Consider the following 12,675-nt stretch of genomic DNA (forward strand, 5'->3'; position numbering starts at 1 on the left):
AGCGCACTGAGCTGAAGGCCAGGTGGGTGTGTCTCCATACAGCGGGGGGCAAACTGCTCTATAGCCCAGAGAAGGCATGCCAGATTTGCACAATACTGCCATGAACGAGGGTCTGCTGCTACCTGAACCTGCCCGAGCAGACCAGAAGGTGTGGTGCCAGAAGACCCCCCTCATGGACCGCCCCATCAAAGAGCTATCATGATGAGGCAACAACTGATTGCACGGCTTTAGTTGCAGTCATCAAGCGCCTGCCCATGGCGAGACGTTTGTTTTTAAAGCCATTTTCATATCAAACCATTTCTTTTTTTTTATTTCGGTGACATTACGAACTGCAGGTGACAATAAACAGCACTCGTAATTGCTTCCCATTTCTTGGCTTTAGCAAGTCCCGTAATTCCACTGCTGACACTGCTAAAATGACAGATTTTCCTTTTTGGATCTCTGAAAGCAGAACTTCAATCTCAGAGCCCGTAAAGTTGTTCTTTTTGCTTCTTGATGCCATTCTCATGACTCAACACTCAACACTTCCTGGCACAGGAGCGAGGAAGCACAGCCTTATATGGTATCATTTTGGGCGTGGAGTATGCAAATTTACTATCCTCGTGCACGTGCAATTATACACGCACAGGTGGAATTCATTATTTACGCAGGTCGTTTACACACTTTTTCCGGAGATAAGAGCGTTTGTTGAATCTGAGTGGCGTGTTCGTACGAGACCTTCGTTCGAAAAAAGTGAGAGAAATTTAGAATAAAAATACGAAAATGTTCTTGCATGAGGCCCACTGTTCCAGAAGTCTTGTGTTTTGTCCAGATGCTAGTTTGTAAACTGAAGGCATCCTTAGCTTTATAATACAAATCTGAATCCTGCAAAGCAGTAAACTGCCCAAACCTCTGCTTTTTATGAAAGTGATCATAAATTATTAAGTCCATTTGATTAACAGCTGTTACTTGCCCTCCTCTACAGTTTTGTTTGTTTTTTGTTATTGAAGTATGTCCTATGATTTTTGGTTTTAGTTTGTAATTTTATATATGTACCTAAATTTATAACCGGCTACAAACCAGATGGGTTATTAAACATGTGTCTTTAAACATTTATGTAAAACCTTAGCATTAACAGATGGGTTTTAACACCAAATAGAGCCAACTAATTCTTGAATCTGGACTCTTAATCTTCTCTTAAAGGTCATGTGGCGCAGTCGAATCGTATTCGCAGATCTGGGCAGGAATGTGTCTCATAATGATCATGTTATAGGTAAACGGGATTGTGGTTGAGGTGTGGCATGAAGATAGAACAGTGACACAGGAAGTAAACAATCTAAAAGCAGATACTGGTTTCAAGTCTATTTTATTGTCTTCCTTGAAGTGCTGTGAACTTCCCTTTTGGGTGCAGAAAAGCATGTTAGCTGGGGGGATTTTTCTCACTCATATCTTTTTTCTTATATGTATATATAACGGTCACAACAGAACAGATGAGACGTTGCCATGAGTCACAATGTGGTGTTTCCAAGAACTTCCCCTCGATGCCTCTCCAGTATAGCGCCAAATACAACAAATGTTATCTCAAGGCACTTAAATAATATAGTCCAATTCAAGCCAATTGGAGTTCAATTCATTGTAATCATAATTATTTTCAAAATAATCCAATTCATTCATATCATTCATATAGAGCCAATTCAAAAACAATTTCCTAGCTAAGGAAACCAACAGATTGCACCGAAACTTGTCATCAGTCCAATCTCCCGTCCTGAGCGTTCCTGAGGCGACTGTGGAGAGGAACGACTCCCTTTTAACATCACCTGAGCCATCCCTAACTATAAGCTTTAACAAAAAGGAAAGTTTTAAGCCTGGTCTTAAAAGTGGAAAGGGTGTCTGCTTCCCGGACATTTACTGGCAGCTTATTCCACAAGAGAGGGGCCTGATAACTGAAGGCTCTGCCTCCCATTCTACTTTTAGAAACTCAGGGAACCTCAAGTAAACCTGCAGTTTTGGAGCAAAGTGCTCTGTTAGGAAAATATATTATAATGAGATCTTTAAGATATGATGGAGCTCGGTTATTAAGAGCTTTATATGTGAGGAGAAGAATCTTAAATTATATTCTGAATTTAACAGGGAGCCAATGAAGAGAAGCTAAAACTGGAGAAATATGATCTCTCCTGCTAGTTCTCATCAGAACTCTGGCTGCAGCATTTTGGATCAGCTGAAGGCTTTTCAGAGAATATGTGGGACAGCCCATTAATAAAGAATTACAGTAGTCCAATCCTGAAGTAACAAATGCATGAACTAGTACTAGTTGTTTTGCTACGTTGTTCTTGCTTACAGGATCATGACAAAAAAAGGGGCCTCATCGTGGTATTGTGGGATGTGTAGCCACATACAGCAGTGTAGCATTGGTACAAGTGCAGTCATTCACATGACCTTACGACCACGTTCATGGCTTTACTAAATGATGACACAGTTGTCACAAAACTGATACAATTTAGCAGTGTGTGTGTGTGTGTTTATTATGTCCAAAGTGCTGCTAAAGCAAAATGGGACCCTCACTGATAATCTTTTCTACATGCTGAAATCCCCAGAATGTTTCCCTGCAAAGTGATTAACGTGGTGCGTCTGTGCATCTCATTTGAATGGACGCCTCTCTGTTTCAGGTGGTACAGACTCCACTCTAAAACGGGGAAGAAGGAGAAGGAGCGGGGAGACATCCAAGTCACCATCCAGTTCACCCGAAACAACCTGACAGCCAGCATGTATGACCTCGTCATGAAGGACAAAGGAGCCTCCACCTTCAGCAAACTGAAAGAGCGCATCAAGGGGAAGAGGAGATCCAGCGACGATGACTCCTCGTTAGGCGTCCAGCCGAGTGGATTCGGGTCTCTCGTTCGGTTACGCCAAAGACTGCCGAGTGACGGAGGCGGAGAGGAGGATTATGAGGACGATGAGGGGGGCGAGGCCCGTCGAAGCAAGATGAGGACCTTCTTCTTCAGGGGAAAGTTGCGAAAGTCGTCCGACACTCGCTCCAGCACTTCTCTGGGCTCAGAGAGTAGCGAGTCATCGTCAAGAGGCGGGAGCCTCAGCCCCACCGCCGGTATCAGCGTGGTGGTGTCGGACCTCTCCAACTCTCCCAGTAACAGCAGCAACCTGACGGCAGACAACAGCCCAGGTGAGTATCGCCATGAGACCAGGGCTTGTTGTCCCTTTGTGAGGAATATTTTACATTTCTACTCTTTAAGTTAAATATATGTTAAAGGTATAAAGGTAGGTGATGTAAGGAGTGCATCATGAACAGCCTTTATGGAATCATTGACCTTAAAATGAAAAGCGTACATGGCAACGTGCCATACCTTCACAATTGTATTGACTTTAAAGAAGTTCACCTTCCCAAGAATTATCTGCAGTATTAGATTGGAGCGACATTGCTCTGCAAAGTTCAGAGAAACAGTCTCATTTTACCCATAAAGACTTAATCACAGTTGCATTGAAAGAAAGGCTACTGACTGTCTGCATCTTTTTTTTATTTTCATTCTCCTCTTGCTTTATATCTGCAGAGCACACGGCAAACACGTCGCCCAAATCGTCCTCTCTCAAATGTCAGTTCGGGGATGAGGCCGGTGAGATCACCATCGTAGTGCCTCAGCCCACTGTTTGTGTTAACGGAAGCCATGCTTATGACGTCCAGCCCCTGGACCCGGGCTCAGGAAAACCTGCAGGTTCTTCAGGCTTGGGACCGATGCAGAAGTCCATCCCTCTCTCCGTGTCTCTCCAGAATCTCAGCACACACTCGCTCATAGAACTCCCCAAAGGCCCAGTGGGAGACGGGCGCCGCTGGTCTTTTGACAGACCTGGCGAGGAGGAGAAAGCCGCCATTGCAGCGGCCCTAGAGAAAAGTGGCCCCATGCTGAGTGAAGAAGATGAGCGGCTGGAACAGGCCGCTCAGCCAAAAGCTGCCTCGTTGTCTTCGGCTTCCAAGGCGGAGTCAGAGATCCAGGGGAAAAAGCAGAGGAGGAACTTGTTCTCGCATGGGCGGAGTGAGTCTGCGGGGAAGGGTCAGAGTCAGCCCAAGGACAAGTCTGAACAGGTCTCTGCTGTCATTGAGGAGAAACACAAGGGGTGGTTCGGATCAAAGGACTCGCACAGCAAGCCCAGGTGAGATGCACTCTGTGATCACATAGCTGACTAATGGCTCAGCGACAGCTTCATTTGTTAATGCACCGAACAGGTGATGAATTATCATTTCAGTGTGTTAGTACTGTGAAGCAACAAGGTCAAAAGCAGCCATCATGAGCATGAGTAGCTGCACTTTTGAGAACAGATTTCATGTTGCAGAGATCACAAAAAGAGGTGTCGAACTGCTCCGGGTTCTTACACTTCTGTTCTCAGGTGAAAACAGGGCAGAACAGAATGGTTTCAAAGTGTAGGCAGCTCTGAGATTCCTAATTAGTGTGATTTTAGTTTAAAACTATACTATATCCATCAACCCTGCATTTCTTTGTAGGATTTCCAGCTTTAATGTGATTTGCTAGATACAGTCGCACAGCAAAGTCTTATACTTTAGGTCAATGCACAGGTTCAAAGGTACTCCCAAAGCTGGTAACCTCAATGTGACCCGCATTAGCCCTCTTACATCTGTTTGTGTACATATTAAACAAGTTCACAGGTATGATTTTGACCTTTTAGAAAAACCGGACTAGAAATACCGGTCTGTACACTGCGCTAATTGCCTCCTGGCTCTAGCCTCAGCGACTTAACACTCTGGTCTTTCTGAACAATGAAGGAAGTGCGATCCCGTGTCCCAGTCAGCTGAAGTTTCATTTTTTAAGGCCAGCATTCTTCTGTTTTTTTTATTTATTTTTTATTCTTTGTGTAACATTACATGATACGTGTTGTGTGTCTAAGCTTGAAGTGGAGTACCTACTTGTGGATGTATACAACGGGGGGCTACATTTCAGCGTAGTTGTTTACTTCCTGTGCACCAGCATGACAGCCTCCAGCCCTGTGCATCCCTCCTGGCCTCCTAGTCTCTGGTTACAGCAGGTATCTGCAATGCAGATGGAGGAGGCGAGCTGCTCTTGTTAAATTAGCCTCTTGCTTGCTGTTATATGGTTGAGTTATAATGCCAATTTCGTTTGAAAGATGATAGCGTGAGCTGGAAAAATCATTGCTCCCTTATAGGTTGTGGATGAGTGTGAGGGCCCTGTGTAAGCATTTGTCATTTGCGCGTTGGAAGGGCGAAGGGGAGGGAAGAAAACCCCATCACATTTTATTTCTACTTGTAACATAAGCACATACTCAGATGAGTAGTTCATTTTGGGGGTGTCATCTGCTCTACTGTACTTTCTCCTGTACTGCTGCCCTGTGGCGAAATGCTCCGTTGCTGTTTATTAGATTTAGTATATATCATCAATCTTTATTTCAGTGCTCAGAAAGCCCTGGTACGGCTGCTTTTAAGAGTGTAAACAAAATGCCGGACTGATAAGCACCTGTTGATTGAAGTGAGGTCATCTATTTCTGGCCACCGTACACACAATACCTCCGCCTCAGCTCTGTAACTACATATTTTCACAGCCTACACATGCTTTTAGATACACTGGGAGGGAGTGCCAAGTTGGCACAGGCAGCACTGTGTAATCACTACGACTACCTACACCATCTTATCCAGCAAAAGATTACACCATTAGCCAGTGATATCATAGATAAAGCTGTGGTAATATTGTTTAGAAAGAGTTTGAAAATGTGAGTGATTTTAACAAATAAAATGCTACTTTTCATCTACTGTTTGCACAGCAGTTAACTCTCAAACGTAATGTAGTTCTTTTAAATCTGCACTAATTAAGATTTTTATAGCAATCTGTTGAATAACTTCCTGAAATGAAAGCAGGGTTGCTGGTTTTATAGCTGCACTTTGACTATTTATTTGACTTTAATGGTTCTTAACGTCGTGTCTTGTGGCAGCCATTTTCAGCAGATTTTTTTTGCATAACCTTCCTGTAAAAATGTGTAAAAAGCACAATATGTAGAATGAGTGCCCACTGATTGTAAACACAGCTTTCCAACCTTGGGCTTTTCTCCCTTTTGCTGCCAAGTGACGCTGCATTTAATGTACCTTGGAGGTCAGGCCAAACAGGCCTGCAGAGGCTCTCCAAATGCAGTGGGGACTGTGGAGCTCCAGGAAGGACAAGAAATAATTTGCACTACAGATAGGATTGCTCAAGTGATGCAGTGACCATCACTTGTGTACACGGTGACGAGGGAGGGAGACTTCATTAGGGCTGTAGCAATACACTAATCTCACGATACGATACGATAGATGATATTCAGCCAACGATACGATATGATTCGATACGATTCGATACAATTCGATACGATTCGATTCACTCACATCATTTTCTGGGGGAAAAAAAGGGGACAGTGTGATTTGACATGAATCATTGCTGATTGGACTGGTTGTCCAACCTTTGAACCGGAAGGACAACACATCCAGACAAACGGAAACAAACGAACATGTCACAAACGTGAGAGCTGTGCAGTTTATACAACATTTTTATGAACTAATTCATCACTGCTTTGTATAATGTGACCCCCTGGCATTGTATTGTATTGTCTTAATGTTCTGTGTTTTCACTAATTGTAGCGTCTGACTTTTCAATAAAGTTTGCTATAAATTAAAAAAAATTAAATAAAAAATAAATTTAAAAAATTGATCCTCGGTGCTGAAAAATCGATACTTTATCGGGAAACGAAATATCGATATATATATATCGCAGTATCGATAAAATTGCTCAGCCCTAGACTTCATCCAGTAGTTATAAAAATTATAAAAAAGGTTCCTGCGGTCCAAACACAAGCTTTGTAAGCTGGCTTTTGGATTTGGGTTAGGGTTATTCAGACTTTCAAACAAGAACTTTTCTTGTTCGAAAACAGAAATTACTCAAAATCCCTATTGGGCTTTAAATGCAGCACTACAATGGCAGAGTTTTTATTTAATCAGTAACAAACTGCAGTCAGCTACAGAACAAAGAAACACATTTGAAAAGAACAAAGCGTCTTTTATTTTAGAAAGGCATTTACTCTTAACAGAAATAACGCCTGCACACTGTCATTGGCTGGTGTCTGCACAGCTTCTAGGCCAAAAATGAACCCAGCAAAATGAGAAGAAACAAAGAAAATGTCAGCATAGACCTGTTTTAATATGCCGAGAAACAGATGAATACGCACTCTCACTGGGTCTTAAGACATGACTGAGAGGAGTTGATTTGTTATAAAGATATATTCTTAAAGGAACATTCTGCATAATCTGCTTTTAAGATGTGATTTGACACAGAACACCTTCTGCAGGTTTTAGTTAAGCTGTGTGATCAATCCTAACTAATCAAGAGGACTGTGTGCCCTTCCTTTCACAGCTTGGTGGTGTCACCTAAACTAGAGCCCTGCACTGACCCCCACCCACCTCCTCTTCCACCTAGCCACCACCCCTTGGGTCCCCCTGTAGGTTCTGCCTCTGTAGTTTCTGCACTGCACCACTCTAACCCCTTTTGCCACTCACAGACCACACCACCTCCCATGTCCCCCTGCAACCCTTTCTTCTCTCTCCTGCAGCACAATCCTTTCTATGAAGACATGCTCACTCCTAAGACTTTAAAAGCTTCACCGCCTCCTTTGCCCTATCTTTCCAGTTCCCGGCCCCCCATAACTCAACTATTTCCTCAGCCGAGTGACCCTAACTCTGTCCCGACCCACGACCCAACCACAGAGGGCTCCGCCATTGGCGCTGTCGCGAATAGTGAAGTGATGGCCAACGTTGGGAGAAGACCTCTTCCTCCACCACCCACGGAAGGGAAGAACACTCTTGTCAGAAAGTCGTCCAACCCTTTTATGTCCGTCGGGGGGCTTGGACCAGATTCAGAGTGGGATGAATGCTTTGAAGCGTTTGCAGCTGGCAGGCTGCAGTCTCCAGAGGACCTCGCCACAGAAAACAGAACGCAGCAAAACGCGCTCGGTGACCGTCCACTGGAACACTGCAATAATGAAGAGTCATTACTACCAGTCAGAGATGCTGATGACAGCACAAATGTTTATGACTCTCTACATCATCAGCCAGGGACAAAGTCTTTCCTCGAGGCACGTCAAGTCACCAGCCAGATGCCCAACACTAACACGTATCACTTTGACACTTTTCCACAATTCCTTGAAACGATCCCAGAGCACAGAAGCTTTGAGAGCGACGACATAACTACGATAACCCCGACAACTAACTCTCCAAATCTGAACGCTTGCACTGAAACTAAACAAGACAGCAACACTACTAATTATTTCTCTGACACTAACGTGAATGCACCTTCTTTTCATACCTCATCTACACAACTTAACAACAACTCCCCAGATCCTGTGTCTTCTGGCATCGGCAGTTCAGCAGAGGAAGACGGCCTCTGCTGTTTCTCCTCTCAGTCTGACAAATTCTCGGCATCCTCCTCTGAGGAAGCTGAAACCAGCCTCATCCGCCGTGAGGATTCCTCTGAGCTAACTGTGGAAAAAAATGTTAAGCCCTCAGAGTGTGAACATGGCATTGTGGACGGTTTAGTTGATGCCCAGCAAACTGTTATCCAGCACGAGGACAGTGATGGTGAAGAGGTAGATGAGAGAGGTTCAGCGGGTTCTTTAGCACCACAGTTGTGGGAGACGGGAAGTAAAAGTGGAGATGCTCAGACCGCCAACATTTCTAATGTGTACCCCGACCTGTTGCCAAAACTCTCTGAACCACAGTCGGACAATGGAAGTAAAGACGAAGGGATGGAGGCATTAAATGTTTTGGCTGTGGATCTCAATGATTACTCTGTGAACAATGCTTCAGCAGTGACTCCTGGCTCTCCAGGTGATGAACTCACTTCCACACTACCAACACTGCACATCACAACCTCCTCCCCTGATGTCAAGCAGGATTTATTGGATGCGTCCCTCAGGGACCCTAGTTCCGGAGAGCAGGATGCCAACCCAGACTCTTGCGTGCCCTTTAGCCTCTTTGCCGATTCCCTCAACATTAGCCACATTATGAATAGTCCCGGCCAAGAATTTGACAGCAATTTGTTGCACACACAGGTATCCGATCAGAGTGGCAGCAGCTTGCGCCAAAGCTTTTATGTCAGCACTGACTCACAGGATTACCAAAGCTGCGATTCTCACCCTTCTTCCAAACGCTCCAGCGTCTCCGAGCTGACCGAGACGTTGTACTCTGCTAACTCAACGGTCTGCGGCGAGGTGAGCGACATTCAGACCAACACCGATTTGGGGCTAGTAGATCCTGCAAACACATCCACGTCATCGAATGGAGAAATCGGCCAAACCAACAAATTCGAAGAGCCATTCTGTGGGGCTCAGGGCAAGACGGCAGTTCTTGAGCCAAGCCTCACAATTGGAGATGGATTGCAAGTACCCCCTGAACCACCACCAGACTCTGACATGAGCTGGAATCCAAAGAGCTTCAGTGAAGGAGGGGTGGAGGATCAGCACGGCATCGTAAGAGACATGCTCTCAATGTGCCCACAGGCACACAATGCCACACTACACCGCTCCCAGTCTGAGGGCACCCTTGCACCTGCCTTCGACGAAGTGCTCCTGCCCTCTTTTGGGAGTGATCCTGCCGTAATACAGGAGACCTCCTCACCTCAGTTGGGCCCCGACTTCCCTTCTCTGATCTCCTTTGCTCCTTTTCTAACTCCCGTAAGCAGTAGTTCTCCTGTAGCGCTCTGTGCCCTCCGTCCCCTTTTAAATGTTTCAGCGACTTTGCCGCCCAGCACAGCACAAGGCACCGGACCTAAGCCAGTGCCGGAGGACAAAGAGCAGCAGCAGCGGGAAGCCGACCAGCAGAACAGGTGAGGTTGCACATGCTCAGTGCTGGTGAAAAGTTGGAGAGGAATTTCTATCCTGTCGTCTCTTCAATCTCCTGCCGCTCTGCTTCCGCCTGCTTCTCTTCCTTGCCGACTCTCGGGGGCATTCTCCTTTGTGGTGTGACCTTCTATTTTTCATCACTTTGTTAAAGCACACACACACGTGCATATACTGGTGTTAACAGGACTCCTCCGCAGGTTTCTTGTGTGTGTCCTGGCTGTGGTAACAGGAGGGGAAACAAAGCCTCAGGCCAATTAGCAGTTATTATTTTGCCCTGATCCCTGCCACACAACCCCTCCCTCCCAGCACACACAAACATACACACAGACCTTCCACCCTCCCCACAGGGCCAGCCGGCGTTCTCACACAGCCACACTCATTTGCCAATACTTCAACCAGAAATCAGGCTTCTTCTTTTTTTCTTTTTTTTTTTTACGAGGCGAAAAGAGGTGTTGTTTTTGTTGTTTTCCTTTTCACCTTGGGGTAATAACGCACCTAACACAGTTCTACATGTTTGATTGCACCTATGCATGCAATTAAGTCTCAGTTTTAAGACAATTTTAATTCCCTCCAGTTTCTCTGAGGAATGTTACACCTGTCAGACCTCCTTTAATCTTGATCTATGAAGTGTTATTTTGAATTTGAACATGTTCCTTTGTGTCTGGTGTCATATTGGGGGTCTGGAGAACAATCTCTTGTGCTCAAATAATCGCTGAACCGACGATAGCGGGTCGAAAGAGACTCTGTTATTGAGTGTGAATGCAAGTCACTGCAGCTAGTCTTGTGAATGTAGGTCATTGACACAGGAAATTCTCTTTCCTGTGCTATTGTTGAGCTGTTGTCTCATAATATTTTTTTAAATTCAAGTATTAGAGTGTTGGTATGTTTTTTTTTTTGTTTGTTTTTTGTGAGCTAAATTCCAAAAAGGAAACTATACTTTCCAAACACAAGCATTGTTTTTAAGGGAAACGGTTGTTCAGAGGGAAAGTGTAGGTTAAAAAGCTTCACTCACACACAACCACAAACCGACAGAAAGGTTTGCTGTACAAACCAGTCCGTGTTAGGGTCAGACAGTAGCCTCTGAGGGGGAATCTTAACTCTAAATAGCACGGATATCAGCAGAAAGTATTGCAATTATCTCTAGGTTGTACTAAAAACAATAAAAAGTTTTACAATTCTAACAAGCTTAAAAGTTACAAGCCTTGCCTAACAATGGCTTCTTGACAGCCACCCTTCCATGGAGACCATTTCTGATGGTTGGGCTTGGGCCAACAGCAGATGGATCAGCTGAAGGGTCAGATGCATCTCTCAGGTCCCGTGCCTGATTTCTTAAGGACGTCACTTTCAGATACTGTTCGTCTGCTGTAGATCATTTTTTAAACCTGACACGGCTAATTTTCCACAGTTTCCTCAATTATTTTTAAGGGCACGCCACGCACCATGCTGAGACATGCCAAGTTTTCAGCTTATAGCTCTTTGGGAAGCACCTTGTTGCTGCAGAAATACTATTATATGTCTTTCAAAGTGTGTTATCTTTGGACATTTTTATAGTTGCAACTCAAGAAATGGAAACAAATGATGTGTCTTTGTGACAGACTGCTAGTAACAAAGTTCCTAAAGACAGTTGTTGTCTGTTGTGTCAACACAACCCAGGTTCATCCCTTGAGTTAGGTCCCATTTTTAAGTTTGAACGATTGTAGGTCAGTTTTTAGTGGCATAGCAAACAACAAAACACATTATTTTGGATGGGTTCAGGTACAAGAACTGGACTGAAGATAAGTGAAAGAGTAGCCAAGGTTTAAAGAAAAACATGAAAAGACCTCCAGAAAGCCTGGAGAACTATTCCTCCAGAGCACTTTAAAAGATTTCAAGAAAGTCTGGCTCCAGAGAGCAAAAACATAAAGTTGACTGAGGACTTTTACTGTACTGTAGTTCCCCCTAAGCAGCTCTGACACTTTGCAGAATGGGCACAGGACTCCTAGAGGTGTCCGTAGCGGATCATTTTGGTCCTGTGGACTTATTGGGGGAGCCTGGTTTTGCTTCAGGTTCATCTTGTGGATGCTTGAACTGATTGGGATCAGAATCATTTACTTTATTAACCGGTGCTTTCAATTGTGTGTCTGATCTGTGCCTAACTGTGATCAAATGCATTAAAACTAGTCATGTGATACATGATTTTAAGAGCTTTCGATCACATCTCGCAACCTTCTTTAATGCCTGATCAAAATACATCCCAGTTAATAAAAAAAATAAAATAAATACTTTAAGTCAATGACTGAGTATTGCTGACAGCTTCTAACCGTGTTGGATTTATTTATATATGATTTATTTACTCTTTTCAAATGTCAGCAAAAGGAAGGGAAAATGTTGAAAATATATTTGGGGGTTCAATTCATCTTCGTCAGTTTATTATACAATTATATCTTTTCATACGCAGTCATAAATATTGAAGAATAACGGTTAAATTAACTGGCTTTTAGTGACAGACGCCTAAGAACAGGAGACCTCCAGTATGGCAGCCAGATTTCGTTCCTCATGTCAGCCAGAAGTCGTCTGTATGACACTGAACATTAAGAGAGGTGTAAGTAACTGCCTGACTGTGTGTGCTGCATGCATCTCTTGTCGCTGTCCTCTCCAGCCCCCACCCCGTGAAGCCCCTGACAACTGCCACGCTGGCTGAAGAGAAGCGGTCAGTGCTTGCCACCGGCTTGGAGAAACTCAAGTTCACCATCCACCCAGGGAAGAGCAGCCAGATCACGGACCAGGGGACGGACAGAAGGAAGGTACAGTTGGTCCTCT

General features: G+C 44.4%; 1 protein-coding gene across 1 annotated transcript in view; it reads left to right on the forward strand.

The window, feature by feature from the left end:
- Nucleotides 1-12,675, forward strand: part of rab11fip5a (RAB11 family interacting protein 5a (class I)) — a 31,141-nt gene that overhangs the window by 15,558 nt on the left and 2,908 nt on the right. The window contains exons 2-5 of the mRNA XM_075448764.1: nt 2,646-3,157; nt 3,543-4,140; nt 7,395-9,860; nt 12,515-12,659. Of these exons, the coding sequence (XP_075304879.1) occupies nt 2,646-3,157; nt 3,543-4,140; nt 7,395-9,860; nt 12,515-12,659 (3,721 nt within the window). The remainder of the gene's footprint in view (nt 1-2,645; nt 3,158-3,542; nt 4,141-7,394; nt 9,861-12,514; nt 12,660-12,675) is intronic.

The sequence above is a fragment of the Odontesthes bonariensis genome, chromosome 17, assembly GCF_027942865.1.
Source record: "Odontesthes bonariensis isolate fOdoBon6 chromosome 17, fOdoBon6.hap1, whole genome shotgun sequence".
NCBI lineage: Eukaryota > Metazoa > Chordata > Actinopteri > Atheriniformes > Atherinopsidae > Odontesthes > Odontesthes bonariensis.